Below are 20,877 nucleotides of genomic sequence, written 5' to 3'. Positions count from 1 at the left end.
GCTAACCAAGAGAACTCTTTTTCTCTTTATTTCCTTTTGCATGTTCTGCAATCTAGCTAAATTGGATCTAGCTGTTCCCTGGTCTTCTCCTAACCCCTTCTGCATCAGTGCATTTGCAGTCTGCCCCAGAACCAGAATGTGTTCTTTCCATATCTCTACCTTTTGAAATGCTTCCTTCCAAGATCAGTCAATATTAAAAGAGAAGACAGGCACACTAATACACTGCTATTGGAACTTTAATTTTATCTAACCAATTTAGAAAGTAATTTAGGATCATTTGAGAAAAGTTACTAAAATGTTCATATCCTTGAACCAGTAACTCCACTGCTGGACTCCCAAGACTCTCAGAGACAGAAAAAATAATCTTATATATACTTAATATACTAAAATAATCATAGTAGCACTTTTTTCTGGTAGCAAAAACCTAGAAACACAAAGTGAGTGTCCACTGAGGTTGAACAAATTATATTGTATGAATGTAGTTGAATATTATTATTATTTTTTTTTTGGTGAAGCAATTGGGGTTAAGTGACTTGCCCAAAGTCACACAGCTAGTACATGTCAAGTGTTTGGTCTGAGGCTGGTTTTGAACTCATGTCCTCCTGACTTCAGGGCCAGTGCACTATCCACTGCACCACCTAGCTACCCCATAGTTGAATGTTATTTAAAAATACAGAGAAATATGGAGAGACCTTAATGAACTGATACAGACTGAAGAACAGAGAACCAGGAAGACAGCACAGAAATGACTAAAATAATATAAATAAAACAACACCAAAAGGCATCTGAAATCACATGAACTATGATGATTTGTTTAGATCCTGAAGAAGAGAGAATGAAACTTAATTCTATCTTTATTATAATATAACCTCCTTGAGGGCAGAGACTTGTCTTATTGACTTTTTTCCATGACCATCACCTATCATAATAAATGTTTGAATCAAGGAGCCATATTTTATAGTACTGTGCAATTAATCAGTCAGAAGCATTTGTTAAACTAGAAGTCAGTTATTGTGCCAGGTGCCTGACATGCAAAGACAAAAATGAAAGAATCCCTGACCTTTAAGACACTTATATTCTACCAAGGGAGATAAGACTTACACAGATGGGAATATCTGTAAAATAAATGCTTGGTAATTGGAGGAGGGAGACAGCAGCTGGGGGGAGAAGGCCTCATGGAAGGTGGTGTTGGAGCTGAGCTTTGAAGGAATCTAGAGATTTAAAAGGTAAACATGAGGTGGGAAGTCAGTCAATTAATCAGGAAACATTTATTTAGAACCTACTATGTGTCAGGCACTGTGCTAAGTACTGGGGATCCAAAAAGAAGCAAAAGATGTTTCCTGCCTTTAAGGAGCTTGTAAACCAATGAGGGAGACAACATGCAAACAAACATATCTAAACAAGCTATATACAGAATAAATAGAAAGTAGTAACAGAGGGAAGACACTAGAATTAAAATGGGTTGGGAAAGTCTTCCTGTAAATAATGAGATTTTAGTTGGGCCTTAAAGGAAATCACGGAAGCTAATAGGTGAAGATGAGAAGCGAGAGCATTCCAGGCATGAGGGGTAGCATTTTGAGAAAATGCCTGGAACTGAGATGGAGTATCTTGTTTGTGGAATAGCCAAGAAGCCAGTGTCACTGAATCAAGGAATATATGTCAGGGAGTAAGGCGTAAGAAGACTGGAAGGGTAGGAGAGGTCTAGGTTATGAAGGTCTTTGAATGTCAAGTAGAGAATTTTAATTTGTATCTGTTCCTAGAGTCAATAGGGAGCCAGTGGAGTTTATTAAGCAGTGGAATTGGGGGAGGGAGAGTGATATGGTCAGATCTATGCTTTAGGAAAGTTACTTTGGTAACTGAATGGAAGATGGAGTGACTGTTAACCAGCAGACCTTCCAGCATGTTGTTGCAATAGTTCTGCATAGGTGATGAGAGCCTGCACTAGAGTGGTGGCAGTATCAGAGGAGAAAAGGGAGAGTATTTGAGATATTATAAAGGTGAAGTTGACAGGCCTTAGCAACAGATTGGATGTGGGGGAGCTGTGTGGAGATAGCAAGGAATCAATTATATTTCCTAGGTTGTAAGCCTGAGGGACTAGAAGAAAGGTGTTGCCCTCTATAGTAATAGAGGAGGTAGGGAAAGAGGAGGGTTTTTGGGGAGAGATAATGAATTCTGTATGAGACATGCTTAATTTAAGATGCCTACATCCAATTCAAAATGTTTGAAAGCCAACTGGAGATGCAAGATTGGAGATGAGCAGAGAGGTTGGGGTAGCATAGAGATGGTAATTAAATCCGTGGAAGCTGATGAGATCACTAAGTGAAGTTGCAGAGAGGGAGAAGGGAAGATGACCCAGGACAGAACCCTGAGGGACCCCTATGAGTAGAAAGCATGATCTGAATGAGGATCCAACAAAGGAATCTGAGGAGTGGTCAGATAGGAGGAGAACCAGGAGAGAGTGATGTCTCAAAAACCTAGAGAGAAGAGGGTATCAAGGAGGAGTGATAAATAGTGTCAAAGGCTGCAGGAGGTCAAGAAGTATATTCCAGGTGTGGGGGTGTAGCCTGTGCAAAGGCACAGATGTGGGAAATAGAATGGTATGTGTGAGAATAGCAAGAATACAACTTGACTGGATTGTAGAGTGTAGGAGGAAAGCAATGTTTAATGAGCCTGGAACCAAGCATAGATTGGTTCTAGGTTATGAAAGGCATAAAATGCTAAACAAAAATTTTTAATGTTTCTAGAGGTAATAAGAAACCCTTGATGGTTTTATTTTTTGTTTTTGTTTTTTGAGCAGTGTGATATGGTCAGAGCTGTGCTTTAGGATTATCACTTTGTTAGCTATGTGGCAAGATGGATTACACAGAATAGAGGCAGGAGATAGACCAATTAGAAGCCCATTGAAATATTTTTCAGGCAAGAGGTGATGACCTGAACTCAGGTGGTGTTTGTATAAGTGCAGAGAAGGAAACAGATTCAAGAAATGTTGTGGAGGTCAACTCAGTAAGGCTTGACAGCCACTTACATATATGGAGAAGATAGAGTGAACAGGTGAAGATTACTCTGAGGTTGTGAAACTTGGATGACTAGAGGAATGATTAGTACCTTTGATGGAAACAGGGAAATTTGGAAGAGGGGAGAACTAGAGGTGGGCGGAGAAAATTGCTTTGGTTTCAAATATGTTGAGTTTGAGACACCTAAAGTTTATACAGTTAGAGATGTCTAATAGGCAGTTGATGATGTGAGACTGGAACTCAGGAGAGAGACTGCCTGGTTATATAGATCTGGGAGTCACTATATTGCTTAAACTTTGTTGTTGTTCAGTTGTTTCAGTCATGTCTGATTCTTTGTGACCCCATTTTGGGTCTTCTAGGTAAAGATAAGAGAGTGGTTTGCCATTTCCTTCTACAATTCATTTTACAGATGAAGAACTGAGACAAACAGGATTAAGTGACTTGCCCAGGGTCATACAGCTATTAAATGTCTGAGGCCAGATTTGAACTCAGACAGATGAGTTTTCCTGCTGTCAGGCCTGGCACTCTACTTACTGTATTACCTAGCTGCCCTCTTACCTAAACTACATATAGTATAAAATCCTTAACTTTAAGGTTTCTGGAGGTGAATCCATTATCTGCTTTATCTATTCTGTGTTCGACATTTGTATGAGCTTTTCATAACATAGGTAAGCCAAAACCTAACCTTTTGCCTTTCTTGGCATTTGAATTAAGTCTTTCCATATTGGTTCTGACTTAGTTCAACATAACATTTGTTAAATGTCTTTTATTTACAAGACACTTTTCTAGTCTTCATTTCCATATATTAAAAGGGTACAAACCAACCTTGCCTCATCAGTAAGGATGTCCACCATAACCCTTAGTCCACCATTTCCCTGCCCTGTCTCATCTCAACTCCAGGAGTCTCCCCATCACTGCCCTCTGTTGGTCTCAATCATGCAGGACAGTTAAAGTGATTTCTTTCCATGAAAAGTTGAGAATTCCTTGTGGATGTTATAGAGAGGATTCTTGTCCAGGTGTAGGCTGGGCTAAATGATCTATGCTCCTATGACTTAAAGTCCCTTCCAATTCTGAGATTGTATGATTTTATGATTTCATAAGTCTTCTCCATCCTCCAACTACTGAGTAATTTTCTTGATTACTGAGTAACTAGAGTATTCTTGGGCCATACTGTATTCAGTCAACAATTTATATCCTTAGTTATCTGGATGTCTGACTTTCAGAAGATGTTTCTACTGAGTGATTTTTTAAAAGGTGTTCTATGGAATCTGGTATTGTGATATTATTTTTAATCCAGCACAAATTTCCCACTGACCTCCCACTACTATCCTAAATTCATTTCTAGCATTACAATATAGGGAACTACATAACACAGTTAAAGATACTTAAGATTATGGTCAGAGAACATGTAGTCTGTGAGTTATAAATTTTATTCCCCAAAAAGTCAGTGAATCAGTTTTTTGGAATGTATTTTCATATAGCAGCAGTGCCATAAATGATGATTGGATTCCCAAGCTAGTCCACAAAGGCCTATGTAAACTGTAACTGAACCGAATTGCTAATAGCCATCCTAAACCACTCGGAGTACTAAACTAGCTAAATTCAACACTAGCAGTCCAGGAAAGTTTGGCATAGATTATCACAGCTGAACAGTTCCCTCGGTAACATTAGGGGAAGTTATAGTAGAAGCAGCCTCTTCAGCAATGGCCTTGGGAGCTGGGTAGAGGTTTTAGCAGCTAAGCAGCTTTCATAGCAGTGGGGGATTTGGAGGTGGGCTCTAGCCACATCCTTTCATCTGCATGCGTATTTAATTTGAGCATCTGTAAATTGGAAACTGCACAAGCTACTAGGACTTGTTTTAGTCATGAGATTATCTACTTGTGATAGAAAATGTCGAGGTATTATCTATCATTCATTCATTCATTCTTGAAGAGGACCATGATGTCATTCATGACTTGCAAGTGAAGGCCTGGGAAAGACCTTAACTTAAAAAGGCCAAGATCTCCCACTACATCTAGGGCCATCTCCAGTCGTCCTGATCTATATCTTGCCATTGGACCCAGATTATCTGGAGGAGAGAGTGAGGCTGGTGACTTTGCACAGCCCTCCCTTGCTTAAATCCAAGCTATTATGAGATGTAAACAGAAGTACAAGGGTGAGCTTTGATATTGATTTTTATGTTAAATTTTCATTTTTAAAAAATGAGGGGGGAATTTATTTCTTTTTAAAAATATAAATTTTATTGTGTCTTTTAGTATTTTTATTTCACCTTAGTTTCCCCCAGTATCCCAGATAGCCATCCTATGTAACCAATAGTATTTTTTAAAGGAAAAAAAAAGGAACTCAAGGAGGAAAAGTATTTATATAGCACCTACTGTGTGCCAAGGCTTTGTGTTAAGCTCTTTATAATTGTTATCCTCTTTGATTCTCACAACAACCTTGGGAGGTACATGCTGTTATTATCCCCATTTTGGGGTTAGGAAATTTTAGCCAAACAGAGGTTAAGTAACTTGCCCAAGGTCACACAGCTAGTAAGTATCTGAGTCTGAATTTGAACTCAGGCCTTCCTGACTCCAGCCTCAGCACTCTATCCTCTATACCACCTGGCTGCCCCTGCCCCTCCCTAGCTTCCTTTATGTCCCAACTAAAATCCCTTCTTTTACTGGAAGACTTCTCTACTCTTAATCCTAATGCCTTCCCTGTATTCATTATTTATTAATCAGTGTTAATAATGATTATTAATTAATTAATGACAGCAAATTAATTAAATAATGTATCCTGTATATAGTGTGCTTTGTGAATATTTGTTTGATATTGTCTCTACCATTAGATTGTAAGTTCCTTAAGGACAAGGACTGTGTTTTGCATCCCACCAACACTAACCACAATGCCTGGCATATAGCAGGTGCTTAATAAATTGTATTGATTAACAGAAAAAGAAAGAGGAAAAAAATCAATATAGCTGATCAATACAGCAAAAAAAAAAATCTGAAAATATATACAATATACACACTTGTGTATCTCTCCCACCTCTGGAAAGGGGTGGAGTGGAAGTATATTTTCACATCTCTTCTTTCAAGTCATGCTTGTTCTTTGTAATTTGGCAACATTTGCTTTTGATTTTGATTTTGGCCGCATTTGTCTGTGTGCACGAGGTCATATTTATGATGGTTCTTTCCATTTACATTAGTGTTATCTTTGTGTGTGTTGTTTTCTGGCTCTGTTTACTTCACTTTGCATTGGTTTTTTTAGATCTCTCCATGCTTCTTTGTATTCACCACATCCATCATGTAATTTTCTGTTACATTTACATACTATAGTTTGTTTAGCCATTTCCTGATCAGTAGGCATCTACTTTGTTTCAGTTCTTTGCTATCACAAAAAGTATTGCTATAAATATTTTGTTGTATGTGGAGACTTTCTTCTTATCATTGGCCTCCTTGGACGATAAACCTAGTAGTGATTTCTCTGGGCAGTCAGCCAATAAATGTTTATTGTGCCTACTGTGTGCCAGGCACTGCACCAAGCACTGGAGATCCAGAAAGAGGCTAAAGATAGTCCTTGACCTCAAGGACTTATACTGTAATGGTTAAAGGTTATGGACATTTTATTTGTATAATCAAATCATCTTCCAAAATAGTTGTACTAATTCATAGCTTCACCAACAAGGCACCAGAATACTTATTGCTATTTTTTTGTGGTCTTTACCAATTTTCAGGGTGTAAGGTTAAACCTTAGGGTTGTTTTTGGAATATTCTTACACGTTTGGAATTCTTCTTTTAAAAACTCTTTGTTCATCTCCTTTGATCACTTGTCTCTTGAGGAATGGCTTTTGCTCTTATGTATATTTGTTAATGGTTTACATGTACTTTTGATATCAAACCCTTATCAGAGAAATTTGATACAAAGCTTTTTTTTCCTCACTTGACCCTTTTTCTCACTTGACGATACCCTTTTTATTCTTCCTGTATTAGTTTTGTCTTTGTTAAGGCTTTTCAGTTTCTCTAATCAAAGTTATCAATTTCATTTTCTGTAACTGTCTCTATCCTTTGTTTGGTTAAGAATACATCTCCTACCCATAGCTATGAGACATGTCATCTGCTTCTCTTCTGTTATTTGTTTTATTAATGTTATTATATTTTAATAGTGCAATATATTTATATTGTTAATATTATTATATTTTAATAGTGTGATACATTTAAAATGCATCATGTAATATGATGTAACTTGTTGGTCCGAGCCTAATTTCTACCAGATTGATTTCCAGTTTTCCCAACAATTTTTATTAAATAGGGAGTCCTTTCCTCAGTAGTTTTTATTTTTTGATTTATTAAATTGCTGTAGTCTGACAGGATTTTATTTAAAATTTTTGAATTGGTATTCATTAATGGTATTGATAATATGGTTTATTGTTCTGTGCTTTATCTGTACCTGGTTTAGGTATCAGGATTATATTTGTCTCATAAAAGAAATCTGGTAGAATGCTTTCTCAATTTTTGACAATTATTTCTATAATGTCATCAAGTTAATAAGCCTTTATTATGTGCTTACTACATGACAGATAGTGTGCTGAGGGCTGAGAATACAAGTGCAAGCAGAAAGAAAAGCCATCTCTCCCCTCAAGGATCTTACATTCTAATGGGAGAAGATAACGTATATACAGCAGCTGAAAACGTTGGGGAAGGAGGCCACTGGATGTTTCTTGGCTCTGGACATAGTAGAGGAAATCTTGTGGAGATGGGTCTGTAGTATAGACTAGAGATCATTGAAGACCTGGGTATCCTGGTCCTCCCCCTTAAATTAGAGGGTTTAGGTAGGAGGAACCGGTCAATCAGAGGGAGAGGCTGTTGGTCAGAGGTACTTGCAATGGAAGAAGTCCAGAGATGGAATGAGATTCTAGGATGTGGAAGTTTCTGTGACATGGTAGAAGTCCTATAGAGTAGGTTACAGCAATGCAACCTGGAGAGTATCTTTATTATTTGTCATTTAAAAGTTTGATAGAATTGAAGGAGGAGGATTAATTTCAAAATTTTCTGGTAGTGATATTTGTGTTAATTTTTGTGAATAAATATTTTGGTATTTTAATGTTGTTTTAAGTAAAACATAAAGTTTTATCTTTTATTACTTAATGTAAGTGGATGTCATGAATGAAAAGACACTTTGCTAGTTAAGGGCTGGAGATGCCAAGAAAAGCAAAACACAGGCCCTGCCCTCAAGGAACTCACAATTTAATGATTATTATGTGCCAAGCACCTACTATGTGCTAAGTTAGCTAAGGATATAAATAGGGAAGTGAAGCAGTTTCTGTCTTTAAGCTTACATTTTAATGGAAGGAACAACCAGGAGAGTGCTGGTAAATGTTTAACAGCAGCCTTTCAAAAAACAACGTATGCAGGACACATTTTCAGGTTTAATCTACATTATTAACATTTTCTTCATCACCTTCTTGAGGAACCTAGGTGGCACAGTGGATAGGGAGCTGTGCCTGGAATCAAGAGGACCTGAGTTCTAATTAGGTTTCTGATACTTACTATGTGACCCTGGGCAAATCACTAATCTCTGATCTGATTCTTTTCTCAACTGTAAAATGGGTATAAAAATAGCCCCTATCTTGAAAGGTTGTTACTGGGACTAAATGAGTCAATATTTGTAAAGTCATTAGCACAGTGCCTCACACATAGTAGGCTCCATATAAGTGCTTATTCCTCCCTTTCTTTCCCTTCCCTTAAATCTAGCCCAGAGGTGTCATACTCAGGGCTATTCCCACGTACTACCTGGACCAGATTAAAATTTAGTTGGGAAATGTTTAACAAAATAAATAATAATACAACAAAACATAAATAAATGTTAATTGGTGGTTTCAAGGATCATTTCTATTTGAGTTTGACACTTGGTCTAGACAATCAACAAAACAAAAAAAATTTTTTCAAGTGCTTACTGATTTCTGAGGTATAAATGCTCATATTGAAAATTTAACAACAGCTCTGGGCTTGAGCTTGCTTAGCATATCTCCTGAAAACATCATATTTTGAGGGTTGGTGGCTGGGGTGTTTTGGTAAGAAAAATCACTGTGATGGTTGGTGAATTGATGCTTAGGCTAATTGATTGACGTGCCCTTTCTGGTATCAATGACAGTACTGATTTGCTTCCCTTCCCCACTCCCAATTAGAATGTAAGCTCTAGAGGGTAAGGGACTGTTTAGTGGGTTTTTTTTTCTTTTTGTCTTTATATCTCCAGGGCTTAGCAAGTAGTATAAAATTTAATCAAATTTGTATTTCTTTGGTTAATGAGTTTATTTCCTATAATTTAATGTTCTTTTTTGTATGACACCTACATACCTTGGATTACATAGTGAAAATAAAATAGTGAATAGTGAAAGCCTTTAAAAAACAAATTAAGGTTAACAACTCATTTTGTATTCTCAGAACTAGTTCCATTGCTTTTCAGCAGGTACAAATCTTTTTTAAAATGTGAATGAGTCCTCAACAGTGTGCTTTCTGAAATGATCCCTGATAATTGCTAAATTATATTTTAAAAACATAATACCCTGATGGAATTTCTGTAGCTCTGGCAAATGGTAGGTAGTGTTTTCCAAATTATGGTTCCTAGAATCCTGGTGTCCTGTGCAATGTTTATTGGGTCCTTGAGTAAATATTCTAGAAGCATTTTCTTCTTAAGAAGAACTTAAAATCTATATCATAAGAAATACTTGTGACACTTGTTTGATATAAAAATATGCTTAATTTCCTCTGGTCAATTCCAGATTTGTCAAGTTTTCATTTATCTTCCATTTTTCCTAGAAGATAAAATGCCTCAGACTCCTGATCAACATTTATGTGTTCTGTTGCTATTCCTTAAACCACAAAGTGGCCAAAAAGTTTAAGAAAAACTGATATAAAGGGCAATGGACTTGGAATCCAAAAACCTGGATTGCTGTTCTAGCTTATTCCTGGCCCTGGGACTGTGGTGAAGTCACAAATCCTCTGACCTTCAATTTTCTAATTTCCTAAATGGAGATGATATGTTATTTATCCTGCCTTGCTGAGTTGTTGTAAGGCTTAAATGATGTATGTAAAACCTTAACCATAAAAGGCAATATAAATATGTTATTTATCATGGAATGAGTATTGACTTCAAAAAAATTTTTTTAAATCCAAGTTGAAATTGTTACATATTCATGTATAGTTAGTTGAGCCTTCACTATCCCAGCTATAATTAGTTTTAATTGCTAATAAGTTAAGTAACTTTCTTTTTGAAAGCTACTTTACTGATTAAAACTTGAATTGTTTTTGGTGACCAAATTTGAAGCTATATGTACTTTGGGGGAAAAACACTTTTTATCCAGGAAACACAATAAAAATAGTTTCTTTTCCCCCCTAGATGAAATGGCAAGTCAACAGACATTCTCAAACTGCCAAAATAGGAGAAAGACAGAAAATTTTTACTCTGTCCTTGATGTCAGGAAAGCTTTGGCAAATAAATTGTCTCTAAGATATTTGTTTTGTTTATTTAAAAGGAGCTAATTTGTCTCCTTGCTTATTCTTCAACTAGATAATGTTTCTAAGACATTGAACTGTTCACTAAAGAATCTTCCTGAGAGCAAATTGGAACATTTAAATCTTTTTATCATTATTATTATTATTATTATTATTATAATTATTATTATTATTATAGTTTGTAGCTTTTAGCACTACCAGTTCAGTTCCAGGTCCTCCTTTTATATTTGTGGCTTAATCAAACTACTGATCTGGAGCCTGCCCAGACGAAGTTGCATCTAGAAGCCTTTCAAATCATTCTTGAGAGAGCCATTAGATAGAAAAGACTATTAAAATTTCATTAGAATTCAACATAGTGATTTCTTATCCTGTTTACCCAAGGGATTCCTAAGTACACTTAAAGGATTCATATGTCTCCAATAGCTAGGAGTTGACACATACACATTCAGTAATTCTTTTGATTTTTCAAATAATGCAAAAAGGTCTAGCCAAATTACCCTGCACTGTATTTCACAACCCCTATTAGAAATACTTCTATAGCAGGAATTATTAACCTTTTTTGTGCCATGGACTCCTTTTGCAATCTGGTGAAGCTTTGGGAGCCCTTCTCAAAATAATGGTTTTAAATGCATAAAATTAAATATGTGAGATTACAACAGAAAGCAATACAGTTGTAAATAAATATATATAAGTTCATAGCGTGCAAGTTAAGAACCTCTGCTCTATTGCGTAGATTACCATAGTAGAAGCAATAGGTTAATAGAAAGTTGAAAATTGAAAGTTATTTTTATCTACTTTATCAACCAAGTTTTCTATAGTGTGATTGTTTTTACAAAAGAACTGTTGTCAGATTACATTTTTTAGCAAAGATTTTTATTTCATTCTATTTGGAAAGAGCACTGGCTTTACATTCAGAGGACAGGAGTTCACATTCCATCTCTGATATTTACAACTTGTTAATTTGGACAGTTCACTTTAACCTTCGTGGGCTTCAGCTTTCCTACTTGTAGAATGATGGGGTTGGACTACCTGGCCCCTGAGTTCCCTTAGAACTCTATAGAGTTTTGATACTATGATTTTTATATATTTTTTCAAAAATAAGTTTTTATTGATATCTTCTGTTTCTTACATAGTTATAGTTATGCCAAGCATCCCTTTTCCTCCCATTTCCAGATAATCAACCCATATAAAAAATAGTATTTTTTTGAAAAAAGTGAAAAAAGCGGCACAACTGATAGACACATTGAAAAAGTCTGAAAACACGTGCAATGTGTAATCCTTGTGCGCCTTCTGCCTCCACAGAAGGGTAGTTTGGGGGGCAGTTGTCTCATGTCTCTTCATTTGAGTCCTACTTGATTTTAATTTTGTTACATTCACTTTTGATTTTTTTTGACGGATAGTTCTTTCCATTTACATTATTATAGTTACAAGTATATTTTTAGGGCAGTGCAGTGGAGAGGGTGCTGGACCTAGAGTGAGAAAAATCTGAGTTCAAATCTGGTCTCAGATACTTCCCAGATGTGTGACCTTGGGCAAGTCGCTTAACCTCTGTTGCCTCAGTTTCCTCATCTGTAAAATGGAGATAATTATAGTACCTGCCTACCAAGGTTGTTGTGAGGATCAAATGAGATAATAATTGTAAAGCACATAGCACAGTGCTTGACACATAATAAGCACTATATAAATGTTGGCTGTTGTTATTTTTATTCTTATTGTTAGCTCTGCTTACTTTACTCTGCATCAGTTCATGTAGATCTTTCCATGCTTTTCTGTATTCATCACACACATCATTTCTTGTAGCATAGTAATATTTCATTGCATTCATGTACCATGATTCATTTAGCCATTTTCCAATCACTGGCCATCCTTTTTTTTCAATTTCTTTGCTATCACAGAAAAGTGCTACTATAAATATTTTGTTATTGAGGGGAGACTTTATCTTTTCAGTGTCTTCCTTTGGGTATAAGCCCAGTCATAGAGTCTCTGGTTCAAAAGGTATGGACATTTCAGTTACTTTATTTGCGTAATCCAAATTGCTTTTTAAAATGATTGTACCATTTCATAGAGCTCCACCAACAGTGTATTAGTATTCCTCATTCCATAATCCCTCCAGAATTGACTATTCCCATTTTTGTTGTCTTTGCCAATTTGCAAGGTATGAGGTAAAACTTCAGAGTAATTTTGATTTGCATTTTTCTCATTAGTGATTTGGAGCATTATTTCATGTAGGTGGGAATACTTTGCAATTCTTTTAAGAACTGTTTATTCGTATCATTTGGCCACTTAACTATTAAGGAATGGCTATTAGTACTACCCATGTGTATGTATTATTTATGTATCTTGGATACCAAACCCTTATCAGAGAAATTTGGTGTAAAGATTTTTTCCTCTTCATTCCTTCTTACCCTAGGTATGTTATTTTTCTTTGCGCAGAAGCTTTTCAGTTTCATGTAATCAAAGTTATCTATTTTATCTTTTATAAGTGCCTCTATCTCGAGTTAAGAATACATCACCACCCCTTAGCTGTGAGAGGTATATGATCTGCTCTCTTCAGGGGTGTGGGTGAGGGGAGGGGGAAAGAATTGAAAAGGGTAGAAGGGAGAAAGAAGGAGGCTTTGTTTTGGTGGTGGGAAGGGGGTTCGTTCTAATGCTGAATGTTTCTGTGAGTGAAGAGAGATGTTCTTTGAAGGGAGATGGGGACCTTGCTCTGGATGTTTTCTAGGATATTGGTGCTTGAAAGGACCACTTGTCCTACCTTGGGAGGGGGGAAATAGGAACTCCTGGGGGTGACTAGTACTTGAGGGAGTAGGAAGGCATGAATGCACAAAGGACAGATTTTTTTTAGGCAAATGTGGAAAAATGATTTTATTTCGTATCAAAATGCTGTGAACTATTATAGTACTCATGCTATATTTCTCTATTCAAATCCCTTGTCAGCAAGGTAGTGCAGGGTGTAGACTGCAGCTCCTGGAGTCAAGAAGACCCAGGTTCAAATCTAGCCTTTTGACACTGACTAGATGTGTAAACTTGGACAAGTCACTTAATCTCTGTCTCAGTTATCTCAATTGTAAAATGGAGTTAATAACAGTATCTACCTAGTTGTTTTGCGGATCAAGTGAGATAATATTTATAAAGTGCCTAGCACGTAGTAGGCACTATGTAAATGCTTATTCCCTTCCTCAGACACTAAATAGCTGTATCAGGATGGGCAGTCACTTAACGTTTTAGAGTTTCAGTTCCCTTATTTGTAAAATGGAGATAATAATGCAGAACATACCTCAATTAGTTTATTGAGGAACAAACTTTACAAACCATAAAACATAATTTAAATGTGAGTCATTTCAGGAATTGCTCTGTATTGCTATATTAGGAACCAAATTTGAATATCATTTATGGAAAGTTTCACTCTGCCACTGGTGCCTAACAGAAGCAGCAATAACAACAATAATATATTAATAGCTAACACTTACATAGCCTTTAAAGTTTGCCAAGCATCTTATCAATATTATTTTATCCTCATAATAACCCTGGAGGTAAGGGCTTTTCTTATTGTCATTTGAGAGGTGAGAAAACTGAGGCAGACAGATTTGTAGTCAGTAGAGTGCTACTCAATGGAATTCTAAAATAACCTGAGACTGAGTTTAGATATGAATGGGGAGGGAAGGAAGGGAATTAGAACCTGTGATTTCATTGCTATAGGAAACTCATTGAAACTCATAGAGAATTATCTGGGCACTGAAAGGTTAATTATCTTCCCCAAGGTCACAGAGCTAATATTGTGGCCAAGCCCTGATATGATTCCAGTCAGTCATTAAGTCCATAAATATGTTACTGTGTCAAGCATTGGAGATACAAAGAAAGCAAAAGACAGTTCTTGCTCTCAGGGAGCTCACAGTCCAATGGGGCAGACAACATGCAAACAACTCTGAACAAACAAGATAAGCTGGAGATAATCAATAGAGGGAAAGCACTAGAGAAAGACTTCTTGTAGAAGATGGGGTTTTAGTGGGGAGGGAGAAATGAAGAGAATGAGTTAATTACAGTGATGGGGGACAGCCAGTGAAAATGCCTGGAGTACAGAGGTCAAGTGTTTTGCTAAAGGCACAGCAAGGAGTTCAGTGTCTTTGGATTGATTATACAGTACTTAGAGAAGAAGAAAGTGTAAGAAGACTAGAAAGGTAGAAAATGGCCAGGTTGTGAAGGGCTTTAAAAGCCAATCAGAAGAATTATAAACTATTGACCACAATATTAAATCATTACTAATAAAGAGAAACGTAAAACAAACTAAAGCTAAGGTTTCACCTCACACTTAGTATATTGGCAAAATAACAAAAGATGAAATAGTGTTGGAAGGGCTGATTTAGAAGGACAATCAGCAAATATTTATTAAGCACCTAGTAACTTTGAGGAATTGTACTGGGCACTGGGGATAGGAAGATGAAGACAGAAATATTCCCTAATCTCCAGGGGTTCATATTCTAACGGTCAAGCAATCATATATATGTATATCATGAATACAAAATAAATTCATCAACAAGCATGTACTCAAGAAAGCATGTATTTGCTTTAAATTATTTTTTGTTTTAAAAATCTAATAACAAAAAGTAATCAGCTGGTAATACCTTACTTTATATGTATGCAATTATATGTTTTTCACTAAAATTTTTTTATCACATTTACCAAATTCATGTATAGTACACTGTGAACATTGACTAGCGAAAACTAAGTTTGATTACATTTCTTTGTGGTTGTAGGTCCAGATGCAAGTCCATCCTACACTTGCATCAAATGAGGATGCTCTCCAGTATGTGGAAGAGTTAATTCTACAGCTGTTAAGTATGCTGTGCCAAGCTCAACCCCGCAGCGTTTTAGATGTTGAGGTATGATAATTTTTCATGTGTAAGTGTGTGTGATCTCTATGTGTGTGGTGTTGTAATGCCATTGGGGGATTAAATTGGCTCTTCATAAAAATTTACGATATTATAAAATAAAGAATAGATCTATTTAATCTTTGTATTAGATAAGTTTCTGATTTCTAGAGTACCAATGAAGTATGCTACCCACCTCTTGGTAGAGAGGTGATAGACTCAGAGTCAGAATGAGGCATGTATTTTTTGGATGTGACCAATACAGGAATTTGTTTTGCTTGACTATGCATAATTGCTAGGAGGGTTTTATTTTTATTTATTTTTTTTCACAGTGAGGGGGGGAATAGTTGTGCAGGAGATAAAATTGATGCTTGTTCACTGAAAAAAATAAGATTTTATTTTTTAAAGATGCTGGTTGAATTAAGCTTTTACTTGTCTGGTTCCATATTTTGTTTTTGAATAAGTTGGCTACCTAAATAGTAGCTTTGTGCCAATGGTATAATGTGCTAACTCCTATTGAATCCCTAGCATTACAAAATATGTTTTTTAGCTTTTTCTAGTGTTTTAAAAAAATCTGTCTTCTTTGGGTTCTTGTGACATGGTTCTCTCCTGGTTTTCCTCCTACCTAACAGACTCTTTCTTCTGTTTTCCATGCTCAAATATCATCCATATCATTTCCTGAAACTGAATGTTCTTCAGTATTCTGCCCTGGATCCTATCTGTCCCAATTCTCTCAATAACCTCGTTAGATTTTATGGGCTTAATTATCATTTCTATGCAAATGATTGCTAGAGCTACCTTTCTAGATTTGTGAAATAAACATCTTATTTGCCATGTTAGAAATTTGCTTTTGAAAAGCAAAATGATACAAAACAAAATGTACCCTTTAGGACTAGCTGAATTTTTAATGATATTATTTAATTTCAAAGTGGTTTTCTGTTTTTCTGTTTCTATCTTTCCAACAAATTTCTCTTTGATTGTTTTGTTGAATACTTTATTTAGAAGATGGTTTGGAATACATCTTAGCCGTTCAGAATTAGAACTGAAATTTTCATAACCTGAATTACCCCTATATTCAAGAAGTTCTTCCTCATTTCTAACTGAACTCTTCGAACTTAATACCTTTATTTCTTACTTGAGCCTAATTGGAGCCAAAAGACAGTTAGATAACTTAACCTTTAACAGTGTCTTCAATTTTCCTCATGTCTAGTTCAAAAATTTTAGTCGTAGAATTTTAGAGTTTGAAGGAACCTTTGAGATCATCTAGTATAACCCCTTCATTTTCTATATGAGGAAACTAAACAGAATTTGGCTTCTTTCTCTCACAAATTCCAATTCCTCTGAATTACCCATTATCATTGAGAGTACCACCATCTTCCTGGTTACCCAGGTTTGCAACGTTAGTGTCAGCCTCCATTCTTCTCTTGAACTCACCCCATGTTTCCAGGCTGTTACAGATTTTACTTGTTTATTCCAAACATCTCCTGTAAATGTTCCTTTCTCTCTACACTCACATCTACTTCCTCTGTATAGGACCCATCACTTTTCATCTAAATTATTGCAATAGTCTTCTATTTGATCTCCCTGACTAATGTCTCTTCCTACTCTAATCCATCCTCTACTCTACTGCCAAAGTGATTCTCTTAAAGCCTCTCCATTCCTCAATCAACTCCAGCTCCAGCTTCATGAATCTGAGTCTACTGTCTCCCATGTTTAGAATGCTCTTCCTTCTCATACCTGCTTTGTAATTTCCTTCAAGAATCTTTCAAGACTCAGCACGAATCTGTCCTCAGCCAGAGACTTTTTTTACCTTCTATTTACACTGTATAGATTGCATGTTTTTCCATAATTAGATTTTGAGTTCCTTGAGGGCAGGGATGATGAATTTGCCTTTCTTCATATCTCCAGTGTTTAGCACAATGTCTGGCACTTATGAGGTACTTAATAAATACTTGCTGACTGACTGACCAACCAACTCTCTTAATCAACTGAGGTTTCTTTCTTCAGAGATGCCAATGACCTCTTAATTGCCACCCCACCTCATCTACATGAAGAAAAGGTCAGACTCTTGATCTTGCCATCACCTACAAGCATTCTACTTCCAAGTTTATGAACTCTGTAATTCCTTTATCTCATTATAATCTCTTATCCATTCATCTTTTCCTTTACTTTATGACTCACACCCACCCCTTCCAAACATTTTCTTTGTCCTCACCATTACCTTAAATCTCTCTGCTCCTCAATTTGTTCCTTGACCATCAACCTTGCACTGGCCAATCTGTCTTCTCTTCTTCATGTTGGATCATTTGGTAAACCAGTTCAAGTCTATACTATCATCTTTTCTTGGGTACTTTGCCCCCTTATCTTGTAGCCAGTCTTGTCCTACCAAGCATTATTCTCACCATCCACTACCTTCACCTATGTTCGTGTGCTGAGTTGAGTGGATGCATTACAAATTGGTCACTCAATTACACCTGGGCCTTCACTGGGGCAGGGAAGTCCTTTTATACTTTCCTAATTGTTTCACTATGCAACTTACTACAACATCTTTTCCAAAAATTTTCCTAGCTCCTCAAACCTCCCATGGTTCCCCAACACTCTCATCTGAGATCTTGCGTCATATTTTTTACATGAGGCCATTCACTGAGAGCTCCTACTCTTCCGTATTTCAAATCACCTAGATGCCTTCAGTTACTCTTTCCTCCTTCTCTCTTGTCTCACATGAAGAAGTGGCCTTTCTCCTTGCCAAAGCAAGTTCCTCTACTTGTACAAGTGATATTCTGTTCCATTTCCTCCATCAGATGACTCCCTCTATCATCCCCACTGTTTTACTAATCTTCATTCTCTCCCTGTCTACTGTATGTTTTCCCATTCTCAAAAAAAAGCCCTTATTTTATCCATAAACCCCACTATCTATCTTCTTATGTCTTTCTAGGCTAAATGTCTTGAAAAGTTGAGCTACAAAAGTTTCCTCCACTTCTTTCCTCTCATTCTTCTTCCTAATTACCCTTTGGCTTCCAATATCATATTTCAACTGAAATTGCTCTCTCCAAAGTTATTACTGATCTCTTAATTGCCAAATCTAATGGCCTTTTTTTCAGTCTTCCTTCTTCTTTACCCCTGCAGCCTTTGACACTGTTATCACCTCCTTCCCCTTGATACTCTCTACTCTTTGCTGATTCTCTTCCTACCTCTCTGACCTCTACTTACTCTCCCCTGATGGATCTTCATCCACACGGAGCTCCCCAACCCCAGGCTCTATTCTGTGCCGTCTCTCTATACCTATTTTGCTTGGACATCTCTTCAGCTCCTTTGAATTCAGTTATCATCTTGTCCCACCTACCCAAACTTACCATATCCAAAATAAATTCATTATCTCCCCTCAAAAACCCTCCTGTCTTCCTAACTTCCCTATTACTGTCAAGGGCATCACCATCCTCCACTCCTTACTCTCTCACCTGCTGTAACCTATCAGTTGCCAGGTCCTGTCAGTTCTACCTCATTTTACCTTTACAACATCTTGTATATTGTCGTTTCTCTCCTGTGACACTGCTACCACCCTGCTGCAAGCAGGCTCTTATCACCTCACTTCTGGACTAATGAAAAAGCCTGCTGATTGATCTCTTTGCCTCAAGTCTCTCTCTACTCCAGTCCATCCTTCGCTCAGTTATCAAAACGATCTTCTTAAAGCACCAGGAACATACCATGTCATTCTCCCCTCCTTCGCAACCCCCATGCAGTAAACTCTGATGGCTCCCTATCACTTGCAGGATCAAATATAAAATCCTTTGTTTGACTTTTCAAGCCATTCAAAACGTGGCTCCCTCCTTACCCCCACCCCTAGGCCCCTCTTTCTAGTTGGGTAGTATAGTGTATAGTATAGGTAGTGTAGTATAGTATATAGTAGTATAGTACTGGGCCACGATTCAGGAAGACCTGAGTTCAAGTCCAGCTTCAGAGGCTAGTTGTGTGACCCCAGGCAAGTCACTTAACCTCTTTCTGCCTCAGTTTTCTTAATTGTAAAATGCAAATAATAATAATTATAATACGTCTTCCCAGGTTGTTGAGAGGATCGAATGAGATAATACTTGTAAAGCACTTAGCACAATGTCTGGCACTTCATAAGTGTATGTATATAAATGCTTATTTCCTTCCCCTTCTCCTTCTCTTTCCAGTTTTCTTGTAATTTACACCTTTCTGTGTACTCCGTGATCCATTGACACTGGCCCGCCTCAGTGCTATTCCTTGAACAAGACATTATACCTCCCAGCTGGAGGGTCCCATCTGGGTGGCCCCCATGCTCAGAATGCTATTTCCTTTTCTCTACCTCCTGTTGTTGTTGTTCAATCATTTTCTGTCATGTTTGACTCTTCATGACCCCATTTGGGGTTTTCTTGGCAAAGATACTGGAGTGGTTTGCCATTTCCTTCTCTAGCTCACTTTACAGATGAGGAACTGAAGTAAACAGGGTTAAATGACTTGTCCAGGGTCACACAGCTGAGGCCAGATTTGAACATGAATCTTCCTGACTCCAGGCTCCACCTTCTATCCACTGTGCCACCTCAGTCTCAGCTCAAATCCTACCTGCAAGAAGTCTTGCCGGATCTTCTTTAGGGTTCATCCCTTCCCTCTAAGAGCACCTCTCATTTAGACTCTATATATCTTGTTTGTACATGGTTGTTTGCATGTTGTCCCCCTCATTGGACTGTGAGCTACTTGAGAGCAGGGAATGTGTTTTTCCTTTCTTTGTGAGCTCACAGCACAGCACAGTGCCTTGCACGTAGTCGGCACCTGAGAAAGGTTTATTGACTGGCTGACCAAAAGGTCTGTTGCAGGTAGCCATCCTTTCCCTCTGAGGTTATCTCCAGTTTATGCTGGATATATCTTGTTCATATATAGTTATTTGCATGTCATCTTCTCTTTCTCCTCTCCATTGGACTGGGAGCTCCTTTACAGTGGGAATTGTTTTGGTTTGGGGTTTTTTTTGGCCTGTCTGTGTCCACAGTGCTTAGCACAATGCTTTGCTAATGCTTAACTAATACATGCTTGTTGACTTGTATTTAGTTTGTGTTCATTTTGTTCATTTGTTTGTTTATTTGTTACCTTGCCAGCAAGACTATAAACCCCTCAAGAGCAGGGAGTGTTGCTTTCTTTGTTTTTGTATCCCTAATACCCAGAACAGTTCCTCCAAAATGTGTTGAGTTGTTCCAGTCATGTCCAGCTCTTTGCGACCATATTTTTCTTGGCAAAGATGCTGGAGTGGCTTGTCATTTCCTTCTCCAGCTCATTTTACAGGTGAGGAAACTGAGGCAAACACAGGGTGAAGTGACCTGCACAGGATCACACAGCAAGGAGTGTTCGAGGTTGGATTTGAACTCAGGAAGAGGAGTCTTCCTGACTCCAGCCCTGGCACTTTACCCATTGAACCACCTAGCTGTCCCCTCGAAAATACAAGGTGCTTAGTAAATCTTTGGTGATTGATTGTCTTTCCAAATCATC

The 20,877-nt window shown here is 37.3% G+C and overlaps 1 protein-coding gene across 1 annotated transcript in view; it reads left to right on the top strand.

Annotated features, from left to right (window-relative positions):
• The window catches only part of SOS1 (SOS Ras/Rac guanine nucleotide exchange factor 1), a 186,146-nt gene that overhangs the window by 59,017 nt on the left and 106,252 nt on the right, over positions 1-20,877 (top strand). The window contains 1 exon segment of the mRNA XM_020976979.1: positions 15,265-15,390. Coding sequence (XP_020832638.1) covers positions 15,265-15,390 — 126 coding nt within the window.

The sequence above is a fragment of the Phascolarctos cinereus genome, unplaced genomic scaffold (genome assembly GCF_003287225.1).
Source record: "Phascolarctos cinereus isolate Bilbo 61053 unplaced genomic scaffold, phaCin_HiC Scaffold_2;HRSCAF=192, whole genome shotgun sequence".
Taxonomy (NCBI): domain Eukaryota; kingdom Metazoa; phylum Chordata; class Mammalia; order Diprotodontia; family Phascolarctidae; genus Phascolarctos; species Phascolarctos cinereus.
This window is presented reverse-complemented; position numbering and strand designations above follow the sequence as displayed.